Source organism: Mustelus asterias, chromosome 26 (assembly GCF_964213995.1).
Source record: "Mustelus asterias chromosome 26, sMusAst1.hap1.1, whole genome shotgun sequence".
In the NCBI taxonomy this organism is placed as follows: domain Eukaryota; kingdom Metazoa; phylum Chordata; class Chondrichthyes; order Carcharhiniformes; family Triakidae; genus Mustelus; species Mustelus asterias.
The window spans coordinates 17,394,407-17,412,828 of record NC_135826.1 but is presented as its reverse complement, the minus strand read 5'-3'; the positions used below and the strand labels follow the sequence as shown (position 1 = coordinate 17,412,828).

Genomic DNA, 18,422 nt, shown 5'->3' with positions numbered 1-18,422 from the left:
TTAGCATGGCCAATTAACCTAACCAGCACATTTTTGGAGTGTGGGAGGAAACCGGAGCATCCGGAGGAAACCCACGCAGACACGGGGAGAACGTGCAAACTCCACACAGACAGTGACCCAAGACTGGAATTGAACCTGGGTCTCTGGTGCTTTGAGGCAACTGTGCTAACTGCCTCTAAACACTAACTCTGTTTCTCTCACCACAGAAGCTGCAAGGGCAGCTAAATCTTACCAGAATTTCCTGTTTTTATTCGAGGAGAGGCTGTGGGTTCAGGGGTTTGCGCTTTGCTCGGTCTCTTTCTCTTCATTTCCTGGCGCTGCTCTCTTAGCTTTTGCTGCTTTCACTCTGGACCTGACTCGAGGGACTGATCAACAGAGACGTTCAGGAGCACTGACATGTTACAGTCACCCTCAAACAACTGAAAAGGCGTCTTATTCCCCAGCACCCCCCAGAATGGTCAGGGAGGTGGTGAAAAAGCAAACCTTCTTGGTTGCAGAAGTTTCAAAGTCTCCACAAAAGATCAACACAATTTGGGTGTGTTTTGTTTAAGCATTTATTTCCACTGTATTAGTTCAGAGTGTACACCAGTCCACACTAGTTCACAACAATCCACACCAGTCCACACCAGGACACGCAGTGTAGACCTGTAGCAATAATTGCCTCAGCCATCACACCTCAACCTTCACAATTTATCTATCTGATACAATTAGCATTAATTCCACAGAGTCCTATTTCTCTGCGTTTCTTCATGAGTCTTGAAAAAGTAAAGAAAAGAATGCACTAAGTATTTTAAAACTGGATGTGAGAACTAACACCTCATCATTGAAATACTATTGCCATCTTAAAAGTGTCACATGGCCTGCTTGTGATGTTTGTGCATTTTTAAGATCTGAAGCAAAACATTCTGGACCTCTTCATCCATTTGGCCCTGCAACAACAAAACAAGATGGTCACCTTCCCAGTGATGAGAGCAAGCTCTGGTTTTCTTTGTGTTCAAAGTTTTGAGTTGAATTATAGATTGCAGATCAGCAAAGTAATTAGTCGGGGATTGTCTCCTTCTTAACTACAGGATTTCCTCTTATCCACACATTCTCAACTTTAAAACTAAAGGACCGCACGCACAAAGCAAAATGATTGCCTCACTCCCAGTAATTTCAGAGCATTGACAAGCCCATAGCTACAAACCATGGTTAACATTCTAACCACCGATTTAGAAGGTTGTAGCTTCAAATCTCAGTTTAGAGACTTGAGCCCATAATCTCGGCTCAGTTAGGATTATATTCACTGGAGTTTGGAAGAGTGAGAGGGGATCTCATAGAAACTTATAAAATTCTAACAGGGTTAGACAGGGTAGATTCAGAAAAAATGTTCCCGATGGTGGGGAAGTCCAGAACTAGGGGTCATGAATTGAGGATAAGGGATAAACCTTTCAGAACTGAGGTGAAGAGATTTTCTTCACCCAGAGGGTGGTGAATGTGTGGAATTCACCACCACAAAAAGTAGTTGAGGCCAAAACGTTGTCTGATTTCAAGAAAAAATTAGATGTAGCTCTTGGGGCTAAAGGGATCAAGGGATAGGGGGAGGATCAGGATATTGAATTCAATGATCAGCCATGATCAAAATGAATAACAGAACGGGCTCAAAGGGCTGAATAGCCTACTCCTACTTCTAATTTCTATGACACTTCAGTGTGGGAGTGCTACAGTGTTGGATGTGATGTGAAACCAAAGTCCCCATCAACCCAAGCTCCAGGTCCAATTGATGTATGGCGAGTGGAGATCACAATTCACATAGCGGGGGAGGTCCAAGTTGGAACTATGGATAGTGATGGTAGAGGTTCCAACATCCTGTCCATCACATGGCTGATCGGGAGCCTCTCCCACTCTTACTGCCTGCTGTTGGTGTAGTGTTGGGAGGATTTTACAGGTTGAGAACCAACTTGTTGGGCTGTATTTTGAGCGCACCTTCTTTGGCCATCGGATCCTGGGGTGGGACTCGAACCCAATGCTTCTGAACCGGAGGTAGGGACGCTAACTCACTGCGCCACAAGGCCTCCCCTCTATGTGACCTCACCATTGAGCTTCTTACCTGAACGGCATAAAGGAGATGTGATCGGTAAATGGTCACGATGGCTCTGTGCTCGCTCTCCGCTTGCTGTCAAAAAAAAACAGATCTAGTTTTACTGGAGCATTTCCATATGGTGACATTTACTGACAAATGAGCTGAGAATCTCGCCACGTTGCCCATTTTAAGTAAGGTACACCCAGCACTGGCCAGTTAGAGTTGCACACAGGCTTCCTGCGTTTACTTATCTGCATCCTCATTGGTGCAGCTGATGGGAGTAAAATGGGCAAAAGTAGCAGAGCTAACTGAGTGGCACAGTGATTAGCACTGCAGCCTCACAGCGCCAAGGACCCGGGGCAGCACGGTGGCACAGTGGTTAGCACTGCTGCCTCACAGCGCCAGGGACCCGGGGTGGCATGATGGCACAGTGGTTAGCACTGCAGCCTCACAGCGCCAGGGACCCAGGGCAGCACGGTGACACAGTGGTTAGCACTGCTGCCTCACAGCGCCAGGGACCCGGGGCAGCTCAGTGGCACAGTGGTTAGCACTGCTGCCTCACAGCGCCAGGGACCCGGGGCAGCACAGTGGCACAGTGGTTAGCACTGCTGCCTCACAGCGCCAGGGACCCGGGGCAGCACGGTGACACAGTGGTTAGCACTGCTGCCTCACAGCGCCAGGGACCCAGGGCAGCACGGTGGCACAGTTGTTAGCACTGCAGCCTCACAGCGCCAGGGACCCGGGGCAGCACGGTGACACAGTGGTTAGCACTGCTGCCTCACAGCGCCAGGGACCCGGGGCAGCACGGTGGCACAGTTGTTAGCACTGCAGCCTCACAGCGCCAGGGACCCGGGGCAGCACGGTGACACAGTGGTTAGCACTGCTGCCTCACAGCGCCAGGGACCCGGGGCAGCACGGTGGTACAGTGGTTAGCACCACTGCCTCACAGCGCCAGGGACCTGGGGCGGCACTGTGGTACAGTGGTTAGCATTGCTGCCTCTCAGCGCCAGGGACCCGGGGCAGCACAGTGGCACAGTGGTTAGCACTGCTGCCTCACAGCGCCAGGGACCTGGGGCGGCACTGTGGTACAGTGGTTAGCATTGCTGCCTCTCAGCGCCAGGGACCCGGGGCAGCACAGTGGCACAGTGGTTAGCACTGCTGCCTCACAGCGCCAGGGACCCGGGGCAGCACAGTGGCACAGTGGTTAGCACTGCTGCCTCACAGCGCCAGGGACCCGGGTTCGATTCCCGGCTTGGGTCACTGTGTGTGTGGAGTCTGCACGTTCTCCCCGTGTCTGCGTGGGTTTCCTCTAGGTGCTCCGGTTTCCTCCCACACTCCAAAAATGTGCGGATTAGATTGATTGGCTGTGCTAAATTGCTCCTTAGTGTCGGGGGATTAGCAGGGTAAATGTGTGGGATTACGGGGATAGGGCCTGGGTAGGGTTGTTGTCGGTGCAAGCTTGATGGGCCGAATGGCCTCCTTCTCCACTGTAGGGATTCTATAATTCTATGAACTGGGAGTTGAGGTGTCCAGGATTATGAGGGGCATAGACAGAGTAAGAAGTTTAACAACACCAGGTTAAAGTCCAACAGGTTTATTTGGTAGCAAAAGCCACACAAGCTTTCGAGGCTCTGAGCCCCTTCTTCAATGAATGAACACCGCTCGACAATCACCAGGCAAGACTGTTCGCTTCCTGTTGGGGAGCACTTCAGCGGTCACGGGCATTCGGCCTCTGATATTCGGGTAAGCGTTCTCCAAGGCGGCCTTCGTGACACACGACAGCGCAGAGTCGCTGAGCAGAAACTGATAGCCAAGTTCCGCACACACAAGGACGGCCTCAACCGGGATATTGGGTTTATGTCACACTATTTGTAACTCCCACAGTTGCGTGGACCTGCAGAGTTTCACTGGCTGTCTTGTCTGGAGACAATACACATCTTTTTAGCCTGTCTTGATGCTCTCTCCACTCCCATTGTTTTGTTTCTTAAAGACTGGATTAGTTGTAAGTATTCGCATTCCAACCATTATTCATGTAAATTGAGTCTGTGTCTTTATAAGTTCTGTTTGTGAACAGAATTCCCACTCACCTGAAGAAGGGGCTCAGAGCCTCGAAAGCTTGTGTGGCTTTTGCTACCAAATAAACCTGTTGGACTTTAACCTGGTGTTGTTAAACTTCTTACTGTGTTTACCCCAGTCCAACGCCGGCATCTCCACATCATAGACAGAGTAGACAGGGAAGACCTTTTTCCCCTTGAGGAGGGATCAGTCACCACGGGGCCCAGATTTAAGATAATTGGGAAAAGGATTTAGAGGGGTCATGGGGAGAAACCTCTTCCCCAGAGGGTGGTGGGCATCTGGAATTTGCTGCCTAGTTTGGTGGTTGGCGCAGAAACCCTCACCTCCTTTAAAAGGTAGCTGGATCTGTACCTGAAGTGCTGGAACCTGCAAGGCTATGGACCGATTGCTGGAAGGTAGGATCAGAGTGGGTGGCTTTTTTTTCAGTTGGCATCGACACAATGGTCTGAATGGCCTCTTTCTGTGCCATTACTTTTCTATGGAAACTTCTATACAGCCTCAACCTGAAATCTGGGAGACAGATCGGGTTGGGGGATGGATTCAGGTGAAAGAGGATGAGTAGTTTGGCTTTTTAACTTCACTCCTGAATGACCTCACTGTTGGTCTAGACAATACTTTTGCTGCATTGGCCAAGGCACCAGACCAGAGGAGAAGAAAGCAGAATTTTGCTGATTCAGATCCTCTAAACCTTTCTCAGAAAGCAGGAAGCAGTCTTCCAGCTTGGGGGAGGAAGCAATAATCTCTCAAAAATGCACTTGTGTCACCTGAAAGCAGAGGCATTTACACTGAGTGGCGACTGCTTCATCACAGGATAGTTTATTTTATTTTAACTCATTTTACGGGATGTGGGTGTCACTGACTAGGCCAGCATTTATCCCCCATCCCTAGTTTGCCTTCAGATAGTGGTGATGAGCTGCCTTAGACCACAAGACCATAAGACATAGGAGCAGAATTAGACCACTCGGCCCATCGAGTCTGCTCTGCCATTCAATCATGGCTGATATTTTTCTCATCCCCATTCTCCTGCTTTTTCCCCATAACTCCTGATCACCTTATCAATCAAGAACCCACCCATCTCTGTCTTAGACACTCAATGACCTGGCCTCCACAGCCTTCTGCGGCAAAGAGTTTCACAGATTCACTGCCTTCTTGAACCGTTGAAGACCCTGAGGTGTAGGTACACCCGCAGTGCTGTTAGGGAGAGAATTCCAGCATTTTGACCCAGCGACAGTTAAGGAACGGAGATATATTTCCAGAAAAACAGAATTATTTCAATGACCTGAGCAAGGCTGGTGAGGTAACACACTAAACACTCTCACATACTCACCACCCAATTGAAATCATTCCTCCACAAACTATAGGCCCTTTAAATTCCACCCCTCTTGCTTGGAGGAAGAGGCTCTGAAGAAGAGTCATATTGGACTCAAAATGTTAGGTGAAATATTCTGAAATTTACTCTAAGTGCTGGCTCTGCCAAGAAAACCGGTTTGTAGCTCTCCAGTTGCACAGCTGGCTTTTCTCGCCAGACCTTCCGACACTTAGGGCAGCACGGTGGCACAGTGGGTTAGCACTGCTGCCTCCCAGCACCAGGGACCCAGGTTCAATTCCCGGCTTGGGTCACTGTCTGTGTGGAGTTTGCACGTTCTCCCCATGTCTACATGGGTTTCCTCCCACACTCCAAAGATGTGCGGGTTAGGTTGACTGCCCCTTAGTGTCAGGGGGATTAGCAGGGTAAATATGTGGGGTTACGGGTATAGGGCCTGGGTGGGATTGTGGTCAGGGCAGACTCGATGGGCCGAATGGCCTCCTTCTGCACTGTAGGGATTCTAGGATTCTATGACTAACAGTAAAAAAAGATTTCTGGCATCTCTGATGCTATCACTGTGACGGGGCAGGGCCTCGTGGGGCTGGCAGCACTGGCTCCACAGAGATCAGGGCACCGTTTGGGAAGGGCACGCCAATCAGCTGGCCACAAAAACATCTCCCCATTCCTGCAGGCACAAGGGCAACGGAAACAGGAAACCCCCCCACACACAGTGGGCTACCTCCCTCACAATAAGGGGAAACCCCCTCCCCCACACATACCAGGGCAGACACCCCCCATGGTTAAGGGGAACACCACCCCCCCCCCCACTCATGGATAAGGGAAACCCTCCCCATACACCAGGGATTCCCCCTCATGTATAGGGGGACCCCCCCCCCCCAACACACATATGGGGAACACCTCCCCAATGGAGCTCCCCAGAGGCCCCACCCCAGCATGCCAGGGTGGCACGGCCAGAGTGCCAAGGGCCTGGACACATTCCTCTACCCCAGGGCGAGACTTCGCTTTGGGCTCCTGGTGACTTCCCCTCAACTGCTTCACATTTTAAATACTTGCTGTTCACATCAGTGATCAGTGAATAGTCAGTGAGTTGGGAAGTCCTTCGACTATATGTAAATGTATTACAATTATAGGAAGGGCAGGAACTTTGTTCCTTCATTGGCGAGGGGCATGCAAAATTCTCGTGAGGTTTTGCACCTACATTGCTCACAGCAAATATCACCCCCGTTAACTCTTTTCCTTTATCACTGCTGCTGAACTTTCCCAGAACTTTCTATTTTTATTCCTCCACAAAGTATGCCTTCATACTGCTCTCTGGTCAAAGAGAGTTCTAAACCTGGCTTACTTCTCTGACGTAGAGATGCCGGCGTTGGACTGGGGTAAACACAGTAAGGAGTCTAACAACACCAGGTTAAAGTCCAACAGGTTTATTTGGTAGCAAACGCCACTAGCTTTTGGAGCGCTGCTCCTTCGTCAGGTGAGTGGGAAATCTGCTCATAAACAGCAATATAAAGACACATAAAGGGCATATAAAGACACAAACTCAATTTACAGAATAATGAATAATGATTGGAATGCGAGTCTTTACAGCTAATCAAGTCTTAAAGGTACAGACAATGTGAGTGGAGGGAGCATTAAGCACAGGTTAAAGAGATGTGTATTGTCTCCAGACAGGACAGCCAGTGAGATTTTGCAAGTCCAGGCAAGTTGTGGGGTTTACAGATAGTGTGACATGAACCCAAGATCCCGGTTGAGGCCGTCCTCATGTGTGCGGAACCTGGCTATCAGTCTCTGCTCAGCGACTCTGCGCTGTCGTGTGTCGTGAAGGCCACCTTGGAGAACGCTTACCCGAATATCAGAGGCCGAATGCCCGTGATCGCTGAAGTGCTCCCCAAGTGCTCCCCATCCTTTCCTGCAGGAAAGGATGTCCCGAGGCATGGTACACTGGGGAAACCATGCAGATGCTACGACAATGGAAGAATGAACACTGCTCGACAATCACCAGGCAAGACTGTTCTCTTCCTGTTGGGGAGCACTTCAGCGGTCACGGGCATTCGGCCTCTGATATTCGGGTAAGCGTTCTCCAAGGCGGCCTTCACGACACACGACAGGTCCGCACACATGAGGACGGCCTCAACCGGGATCTTGGGTTCATGTCACACTATCTGTACCCCCACAACTTGCCTGGATTTGCAAAATCTCACTGGCTGTCCTGTCTGGAGACAATACACATCTCTTTCACCACATTGTCTGTAGCTTTAAGACTTGATTAGCTGTAAATACTCGCATTCCAATCATTATTCATTATTCTGTAAATTGAGTTTGTGTCTTTATGTGCTCTGTTTGCTGTTTACGAGCAGATCTCCCACTCACCTAACGAAGGAGCAGCGCTCCGAAAGCTAGTGGCATTTGCTACCAAATAAACCTGTTGGACTTCAACCTGGTGTTGTTAGACTTCTTACTGTGTTTACTTCTCTGACTCACCGACAGCGACAGCGCTCCTTCCATCTGAACAGCACCCAGCATCAGTCCCAGCCCACCTCAATATTCCCTCCATAACTCTTCATTCATCTCTCCTATGCCACTTGGCACACACTCCACACACTGGCATTGTGGGCACAACCCAGAAAGGACTGCAAAGCTTTGGAGAGGGTGCAGAGGAGATTTACGAGGATGGTGCCGATATGGGGAACCTCGTTGATTTGACGAGATTGGAGAAACTGGGATTGAATCCACTCTTCACTAAATACTGTGCTGTTAGTTACCGCTGTCAGGGTGATTGCTTTTGATGGATGACTCCAATTCCATGATTATTAGACAGCTGATACAACCCTTCCCATTGGAGATTGTGCTCCATAATTTTACCAAGCTAACCCCTGGATTTAACGTTTATTTCAGTGAGCAAGTGGAGCAAGCAGAGTGTGTTGAAAAGTTAAAGTAAAGTTTATTTATTAGTGTCACAAGCTGGCTTACGTTAACACTGCAATGAAGTTACTGTGAAATTCCCCTAGTCGCCACACTCTGGCACCTGTTTGGGTCAATCCACCTAACCCACACATCTTTTGGACTGTGGGAGGAAACCGGAGCACCCGGAGGAAACCTCACGCAGACACAGGGAGAACGTGCAAACTCCACACAGACAGTGACCCAAGCCGGGAATCGAACCCAGGTCCCTGGCGCTGTGAGGCAGCAGCACTAACCACTGTGTATTTGCAAATTACAAATTTTATTTATTAGTCACAAGTAAGCCTTACATTAACACTGCAATGAGGTTACTGTGAAATTCCCCTAGTCGCCACACTCTGGCACCTGTGCACCTAACCAGCATGTCTTTCAGAATGTGGGAGGAAACCGGAGCACCCGGACGAAACCCACACAGACCTGGGGAGAACGTGCAAACTCCACACAGTGACCGGGAAGGTGGGAATCGAACCCGGGTCCCTGGCGCTGTGAAGCAGCAGTGTTAACCACTGTGCTACCGTGCCACCCGCATTCAAATGCAATTTGGATGGATTTCTTTCAGAAAATAATGGCCGGAATTTTCCGGCTGTTCATGCCGGCAGGATCCTCTGGTTCTGACGGCAGTGCACCCTCTGCAGCGGGTTTCCCAGCGGTGTGGGGAGGGGGGGGGCGAGGAATTCTCATTGATAGTGGTGGGATCAGAGGATCAGCAAACAGAACGCCACCTCCCACCACTGAGAAACATGCTGAGGAGAGGCCAGAGAATCTCGCTCAATGTCCTGGGATAAACGTTATGAATAATTTGAGACATGACATCTTGAGAGGAATAGGCATTCTCTATTCATTCAAGGGATGTGGGTGTCACTAGCAAGCCCAGTGCTTATTGCCCAATCCTAATTGCCCCTTGTGAAGGGTCCTGACCAGGTGCTGGAAGGTGGGCAGCTAGTTTTTTAATTAGTTTTTATATTTGGGCTGATACAATCATGATGGGCTGAATGGTCTCTTTCTGTGCTTTCACTTTTCTATGGCTCTATCCCAAGTCAGCTTCTTGAACCACTGCAGTCCCTGAGGTGTCGGTACACGCACGGTGTTGTTAGGAATGGAGTTCCAGGATTTTGACCCAGTGACAGTGAAGGAGTGGCTGCTACATTTCCAAGTCAGGATGGTGTGAGGCTTGGATGGGAACTGCAGGTGGTCCCATCTGACTTTGAGCATAGGGACTGGTATTCTCCAGTCTCCCCGCGGCGGGGCTAGCTTGCCACTGAAATCTTCATTCGCATTGGCGGAAGATCCCACCAACAAGAGCAGCTGGAAATTTCCGGCTATGGGGAGGGGGCGATTTTGCGCCCGCATTAGCCGAGAGAGTGAACGGCGTTGTGGTTGCAAAATCTGCCAAGAATCGGAAAACGAGATCCCATTTTCCAATTTCCCCGTCCCTCTGAGCAGGAACCTTATTTCAATATATTTTAATAAATTATCATATCATTAAAGGGCTTCCCCGCCATATGTTCCCCCACATTAAGAATTCCCCCCATACCGACATGACATCACATCAGCAAGGTTTAGAACTGCTTTTGCAAAACGTGAGGCAGTGAAGAAGGATGCACCAGGGGGAATGCAAAGGTAGGTATAGCCCCCCGCCCCACCCCCTGGGGAGAGGGACATAGCCAGGCAGTGGCCTGGCACTGCATCCTGGCACCTTTCTTGGCAGTGGCACCCTGGCAGTACCAACCTGAAAGGGGGCAGTTCCAGGGTTGGGCCCGCTGCGGAGATCCATAAGGGTGGTACCCCTTATATGTGGGTGTGTGGGGTTGCCCTGGGAGGGGTGGGGGGGGGGGCAGTTTCCCCAGTGTTTGTGGGGTTCCCCGTATCAGAGGTGGGCGGGGCATATTCTTTTCAGCGCAGGTCTGTGGAGCCAGTGCTACCATCTCTATCAGGCCACGCCCTACCAGCATGATGGCAAAAACCACGCCTCCAAGTTGTTTGCACACACAGAGTGCCAGGGAATCAGGAGGAAAAATTCGGCTGTGCAACTGGAGAGATACACGCCGGTTTCCTCAGCTCACCCTGGACTCCGGCCATGTTTTCTCAAAATCTCCAATCCCGCCTGCCTGGACCTGTGGCAGAATAATCGATAAAGAATGGTCATTCTGACAAGTCAACAGGAGATTCAGAATCAAATGCATTTCTTCACAGAACGGGGAAATTTTGAAGACTGAGATTGATTGGTTTTTGTTGGGGTGACGGTATCAAGGGATTTCGAGCAATTACTATTCAATGGAGTTCAATTGTAGATTATCCATGATCTCATTGGATGGCAGAACTGGGCTGAATGACCTCCTGCTGTTCCTGTGTTTGGGGTTATTATCATTCTGGCACATGGTCATTGGTTGGAAGACCAACTCATTAAATGTTAATGCTTCTCCTTCCAGTAATTCCTGAAGCTATGTTACCCTGCTGTGACAGAATTGTTAGAGCACAGGAGGAGGCCATTCGGCCTATCATATCTGCACAAGCTTCCCAAATGAGAATTCAACTCATGCCAATCTCCCACTTTCTTCCTGTAGCGCTGTACATTCTTCCTTTTCAGATAATATTCTCATTCTCTCTTGAATGCCCGGATGAATCCGCCTCCACCGCACTCTCAGGCAGCACATCCCCTGTCCTAATCGCCCACTGTGTTAACATTTCACCTCACATCTCCAATTCTTTTTCCAATTACCTTCAATCATTGCCCTCTCATTCTTGATCCTTCCATCAATAGTTTCTCCCTACCTTCTCTGTCCACACCCGTCATGATTTTGAATACCTCTGTCAAATCTCCTCTCAGCCTTCGTTTTTCCATGAAAAACAGTCCCAACTTCTCATTTTTATCCATGTTACCAAAGATCTTGGGGGGTGGGGTGGCACGGTGGTGCAGCAGTTAATGCTGCTGCCTCACAGCTCCAGGGACCCAGGTTCAATTCCCAGCTTGGGTCACTGTCTGTGTGGAGTCTGCACGTTCTCCCCGGGTCTGCGTGGGTTTCCTCCGGGTGCTCCAGTTTCCTCCCACAGTCCAAAAATGTGCGGGTTAGGTTGATTGGCCATGCTAAATTGACCCTAGTTTCGGGGAGATTAACAGGGTAAATATGTGGGGTTAGGGTGGATTTGGGGTAGGTGCAGGCTTGATGGGCCGAACGGCCTCCTTCTCTACTGTAGGGATTTTATGATTCTATGATCTTCATCCCAGGAACTGTACTCATGAATCTTTTCTGCACCTCTCTAATGCCTTCACGTCTTTCCTAAAGTGTGGTGTCCAGAACTGGACACAGTTTTCCAGCTGAGGCTATTATGTGCTTATTTTGTACTCCATACCTGTATTAATAAAGCCCAGGATACTGTAAGCTTTATTAACCTGTCCTGCCATCTTTAATGACTGAGACAAAAAGACCATAAGATATGGGAACAGAAGTAGGCCATTCGGCCCATTGGATCAGCTACGCCATTCAATTAGACCATGACTGATCCTCAACTTCACTTTCCCACCTTATCCCCATAGCCTTTGATTCTCTTACTGATTAAAACTTTGTCTATCTCAGCCTTGAATTTATTAGTGACCCAGCCTTCAAAACCCCCTGTGGTAAAGAATTCCATAGATTCACCAATGCCTCTACTTTCTCAAGAGGCTAAGGAAATTTGGCATGTCAACTACGATTCTCACCAACTTTTACAGATGCACCATAGAAAGCATTTTTTCTGGTTGTATCACAGCTTGGTATGTCTCCTGCTATGTGCAAGAAGGTTGTGAATGTAGCTCAGTCCATCATGCAAACCAGCCTCCCATCCAGTGACTCTGTCTACACTTCCCACTGCCTTGAAAAAGTAGTCAGCATAATTAAGGACTCCACACACTCCGGACATACTCTCTTCAACCTTCTTCTATTGGGAAAAATATACACAAGTCTGAGGACACGTACCAGTCAACTCAAGAACAGCTTCTTCCCTGCTGCCATCAGACTTTTGAATGGATCTACCTCGCATTAAGTTGATCTTTCTCTACACCCTAGCTATGACTGTAACACTACATTCTGCACTCTCTCTGTTCCTTCTCTATGAACAGTATGCTTTGTCTGTATAGCACACAAGGAACAATACTTTTCACTGTATTCTAATACATGTGACCATAATAAATCAAATCAAAAAAATCTACCCTCTGAGAGAATAAATTCCTCCTCACCTCTGGCTTAAATGGGGGACCCCTTACTCTGAGATTATGCCCTCTGGTCCTAGACTCTCCCACAAGGGGAAACGATCTCTCAGCATCTACCCTGTCAAGCCCCTGAGAATCCTAAATGTCTCAGTAAGGTTGCTTCTCATTCTTCTAAACTCCAATGAGTACGGATCCAACCTACTCAACCTCTCCTCGTAAGAAAATCCCTCCACACCCAGATCAAATTGGTGAACTTTCTCTGTTCTGGCTCCAATGCTAGTATATCTTTCCTTAGAAAAGGGGAACAAAACTGTTCACAGTATTCCAGGTGCCCTTCTTACAGCTAGCTGTTGCTGTAACAATCTGATCTGTCTCTGTGTGGATTCTGTGTGTTGTTGGTTGGAGTGGGAGGCTGGTTTTGGAGGTAGTGCTGCAGCGTTTAACTTCTCCGACAGACTGTTCAAAGCCTCCTTCAGTTTAAATACCTCTTTGGATAACTCGGTTATCTACAAACAAAAAGAATTGCAGAAAAACAATTAGCAGCAAGGAACATTCTGGTTACAAATGAAGATAGTAACATGGAGAACCAGCACTCAATCTGGGACAACCTCGCCACTCCATTCCACTGAGGGATGGTGTCAGAGGACAATTAACATACACCCGTCAGTAACAATCCAGAAGGAAATATTTCCTGATGCACTAATCCATGACTGATAGCGAAACAGAAAGCAATCAAGAGCAATTTGATCAACACCAATAGTTTTGCAATCAAAATGTACAAAAGAAATTCTGTCTAGACTCCTTGGGTGGGAGTTTCCAGCCACATTCACCCCAAAACAGGAAAATCCCACCCGAGGTCAACAGACCTTTGCATGATCCAACCCCCCCCCACCCCCTTCCCACTTACTACGATTCCCATGGCGGGCGGGACGGAAAAATTACCCCCCCCCCCCACCCCCACCCCCCCCCGTCTCAATGTATCATTTATAGCAAGTAAACAAGCGCAGAAATGTGTAGTCAGTTTTAGAGTTTCATGTGGAAATCTATTACGGAAGTTTTAACAATGCACTTAGAAAACCAGAGTATGATTAGAATGAGTCAATGTGGTTTTACAAAGAGGAAATGCTTTTTGGCAAATTTATTAGAGGTTTTTGAGAATGTTAACAAGGAGGGTAGATAAAGGGGAACCAGTAGATGTAGTATACCTGAATTTTCATAAAGGCATTTGATAATGTGCTGCACAAAAGGTTGATAGGCAAATTAAGAGGTCATGAAGTCGGGATAATATATTAGTGTGGACAAAAGATAGATTAATGGAAATGAAGAATTTGGGCATTAACGGAGCTTTTTCAGGTTGGCAGGCAGTGAATAATGGAGTACCACAAGGATCAGTGCTGGGCCCTCAGCTACTTACAATCTATATTAATAACTTAGATGAAGAAACAGAGAGTAATGTATCTAAGTTTGCTGATGATACCAAACTAGGTGGAAAGGTAAACTGTGGGCAGGACATGGGATGGAGAGATACAGACACATTGGGTGAGTGGGCTACAAAATGGCAGGTGGATTACCATATAGGGAAGTGTGAAATTATTCACTTTGATTGCAAGAATAAAAAAGCAGAATATTTTTTCAAAGATGAGAAACTTGTAAGTGTCAACGTTGAAAGAGACTTGGGCTGTGCTCATGCAAGGAATACAGGAAGTTAGCATGCAGATGCAGCAAGCAAATAGGGAGGCAGTGGCATGCTGGCCTTTATTGCAAGAGCAGTACAAGAATAAAGAAGTCTTTCTGCAATTGTACAGGGTTTTGGTCAAAATTCTGGAATACCATATGCAGGTTTGGTCTCCACATTTAAGAAAGGATATACTTGCACTGGAGATGATACAGCAAAGGTTCACCAAATTGATCCCTGGGGTGAGGGAGTTGTCCTGCTAAGATGCTGAGTAAATTGGGCTTATATTCTCTGAAGTTTAGATGAACGAGAAGCAAACTCATTGCAACTTAAAAGACTGATAGGGTGGACACTGAGAGGTTGCTTCTACTGGTTGGGGAATCAAAAACACAGGGGCACAGTCTCAAGATAAGGGGCTGATCATTTAGGATTGAGATGAGGAGAAATTTCTTCCCTCAAAGGGTTCTGTATCTTTGAAATTCTTTACCCTAGAGGGTTGTGGGTGTGCCATTGTTGAATACATTTATGGCTGGGATCGGCAGATTGTCGGTCCCACGGGAAATTATAAGATATGGGGAATTCACGGGAAAATGGAATGCAAGCCCAAGATCAGCCATAATCATATTGAATGACGCAGCATATTCAGTGGTCTGCATGGGTTTCCTCCGGTTGCACTGGCTTCCTTCCACAGTCCAAAGACATGCAGGTTAGGTGGATTGGCCATGCTAAATTACCCCTGGTGTCCAAAGGTGTGCAGGTTAGGTGAATTGCCCATGGTAAATTGCCCCTTGTGTCCAAAGATGTGTAAATTAGGCAGATTAGCCATGGTAAATATCTGAGGTTACGGGGATAGAGCAGAGTCAAGAGCCTGGGCCGTATGTTCTTTCAGAGAGTCAGTGCAGACTCGATGGGCCAAATGGCCTCTTTCTGCGCTGTAGGGATTCTATGGTGCTATGGAGGAAGGGAGAGAGTGACTGAAAAAAAGGGATTTGGGAAAAGGTCAGAAGCTGTCAGAGCAAACTCTGCATAGTGCTGAGATTCACCGGAGATCAAGTCAGTGTACTGGGTCCGTGATTGGATAGATTATACTCGGTGGGTTAGTAATAGACAAGAGGCCTGCATTGTTCCAGGACCCACCATCGCTAAGATATGGCGCTGAAAAGAATGCACAGCATGCACAGCAAAAAGTATTTAAGAGCAATCAGAAAGGTACATGAGTTCATATTGATTCAGCAACACTGAAGAACAGAAAGATTGTGTGATCTGGAAATACCTTCTTATCTTTTTCCTTAACAAGACCAGCGGAGTCCTCAATGTGTTTTTGCAGTTCCATGATCTTGGTGGACTCTGCTTTTAAGTCACTCAGCTGTTTCTGTGCTGCGATCACCTCTTCCTCTGCAGCCTGCTTTTCACTCTTCATAAAGAGTGCCTCCCTCTGTACCCGGAACACCTCAGTGCAGGTCTTCTCATGCTTCTTAGTCAGATCGTTTAATTTAACGACTAAAGAATTCACCTCAGCTTTCAGCGAGCTGGTAATCTTTTCATGCTCTTCGTTTTGAATGAATTGTCCTTTCATTGACTCCATTTCCAACTGTCGCTGGGAAATTTCTTTTTCCTTTGTGGCCAACTGATCCTTCACATTGCTCAGCATCCCTTTTGTATCCTGCAGAGATTTTTCCAGCGATTCCCTCATTTTCGTATGCTCAGCCCAAGGTATGGAACTCACCCTTTGCTGTTCTATCTCATCTTCTAGCCTGGTGATTTTTTGTTGGATAGCATTGTGTGTTGCCTTTAAATCATGGAGCTGCTTGTTGGCTTCCCGGAGGGATTTATTCAGCTTATCCTTCACCTCTTCATGTTCCGCCTTTGGGACGCACGACAATTGTACTGACTTCAGTTCTTCAACTTTCTTTTCATATTCTGCTTGAAGCTCTCTGCATTCTTCCTGCAATTCATTGTGGGATTTGCTCAGCAAATCTAATTGTTCCTTGACTTTGATGGAATCTTCAGTTCCATTTTCAGCTGTCTCTTCAAAGTGGCCTCTCTTCAGATCCTTAAGTTCACCTTCCGCCTTGGTGTATTTTTCTGTTAGCAATAAATTCTCTCTGGAAATTTCTTCCAGGGAGGTATTTAGCGACATTCTCATTCCATTGTACTCTTCCAAAGGAATACTGTGAGCCAGAATCTTCTCCATTTCATTCACCTTTTCCTCTAAGGCTTTCACCTTCTTTTCTTCTTCTACCTCTGTTATACCTGCTCGCAAATACTCCATTTTAACAGCCTGCTGTTCCGGGATTGTTTTTATAGTCTCTGTGTTTCTCATAGTTGCTTTTACTTCCACTGAAAGAATTCCTAGTTGAATCTGTTCTTCTAGTAGTTGAATCTCACTCATTGCCACCTCATATTTGTCTTGGGTATCCTTCAATTTTTTAATGAGTTCTTCGACATCTTTGCTTCCACGTTCTGCCAAGTCTTTCGTCTCATCTCTGGATGAGTCTTCTACCTTTGAGTGGGTCTTGACCTTCAGCTCGTCAAGAACGTCTTGCAGCCTTTGAACTTCTTGCTCATGCTCCACCTTTAACTGTTGATATGCTTCCAGTGAGACTAGCTTTTCAGAGGTTGCTGGGTTAACCTCCTCCATGATTGCAGCTTGGGACTGTTCATACTGTTCCTTCAGCTTCTCAAACTCTGCTTGGAGGGCATCATAGAGAAGAACTGGGACAAAATCCAGGCTCTCTGATGACTCCCCTTCATTTGCTCCTTTCTGCAAATACTCCAACTCCTGATAAAAAGCAACAGTAATAAATACTGATGAGTAACACATTTCGTAATAGACTATACATAGCAGTTATCTTGGCTTAGAGTCATTTAAATGTAAGGGACTGAGAAAAATGGGGATTTGTGGGGAAGACATTTACAAGTGTTCTTTCAGAGAGAAAGAGAAACAGAGAAACCCTACAGTACAGAAAGAGGCCATTCGGCCCATCGAGTCTGCACCGACCACAATCCCACCCAGGCCCTACCCCCATATCCCTACATATTTTACCCACTAATCCCTCTAATCTACGCATCCCAGGACACTAAGGGGCAATTTTAGCATGGCCAATCAACCTAACTCACACATCTTTGGACTGTGGGAGGAAACCGGAGCACCCAGAGGAAACCCACGCAGACACGAGGAGAATGTGGAAACTCCACACAGACAGTGACCCAAGCCGGGAATCGAACCCAGGCCCCTGGAGCTGTGAAGCAGCAGTGCTAACCACTGTGCTACCGTGCCGTGTTCTTTGTCCCTTGTGGGTTTCAGTGTCCTGTTTGCTGAACAGTATGCTGTTTGTTGAGCGATGTGGGCTGGGCCAATCGGATTGCTCTGGGGCGGGAAGAAAAAAAAGGCGCCAGGAAGTGAAGCAGCTGCGGGGTAAGGCAGGGAGTGTGCAGCGAGAGAGATAGCCACGTTTTGAAGAGGAGCTTTTCCCAGGCAGTGAGAATTGTGCTTGGAGTGAGAGACTGCCAGGCATTCTCCTGCCTGTTCTTTTCATTACTGCCGAGGAGGACAGCCTTCAGCGCACTGGACCTGTGTTGCTGCACGGATAGCTCGAGGCACCTCTGCCTCCTACAGCATCATCTTCCACACGTGTGTCTCTTCTGGACTGTGTGAGTGTGTGTCGTGAGTAATTGGTGGGGACGATACAATCCAACTGGAACAGTATCTACAAGTGTGTTACTGAGGACGAGTTTCCCCATGTGTGCACCAACGGATGGGCCCCAACGGTTATAGATCAGAGCTCACTGTTTTGTGTCTGTTAATTATATTTGCTATTAAATTTATTTTTGATATTCCGATTACAGTACTGACATTTATGGGTAAACAGGGAATTAGCCAAATCAACATCAACCGCTAGGAATTCGGGATCCTTTGATTGAATATCTAAATAGTAGCCCCATATAGTGGTCAGCAGGGGGTTACATAAACAATCCAGGTTTGGTTGGCAACAGTAATGAAATGCCTCAAGTGTCATCCGTGACTCGGTCGGCAGCACGTTTGTCTCAGATTCACAAGTTTCTGGGTCCAAGTCCCACCTGGGGACGGGGTGAGATCAAGGCTGACACTCTAGTGCAGTACTGAGGAAGTGCT

At 47.6% G+C, this 18,422-nt stretch overlaps 1 protein-coding gene across 1 annotated transcript in view; it reads right to left on the bottom strand.

The window, feature by feature from the left end:
- Positions 1–851: 851 nt before the first annotated feature.
- ankrd24 (ankyrin repeat domain 24) overlaps positions 852–18,422 on the bottom strand; it is a 118,144-nt gene continuing 100,573 nt past the window's right edge. The window contains exons 16-20 of the mRNA XM_078198010.1: positions 15,561–17,069; positions 12,954–13,118; positions 10,490–10,540; positions 2,090–2,155; positions 852–929 (exon numbers count right to left, since the gene is read on the bottom strand). Coding sequence (XP_078054136.1) covers positions 852–929; positions 2,090–2,155; positions 10,490–10,540; positions 12,954–13,118; positions 15,561–17,069 — 1,869 coding nt within the window. The remainder of the gene's footprint in view (positions 930–2,089; positions 2,156–10,489; positions 10,541–12,953; positions 13,119–15,560; positions 17,070–18,422) is intronic.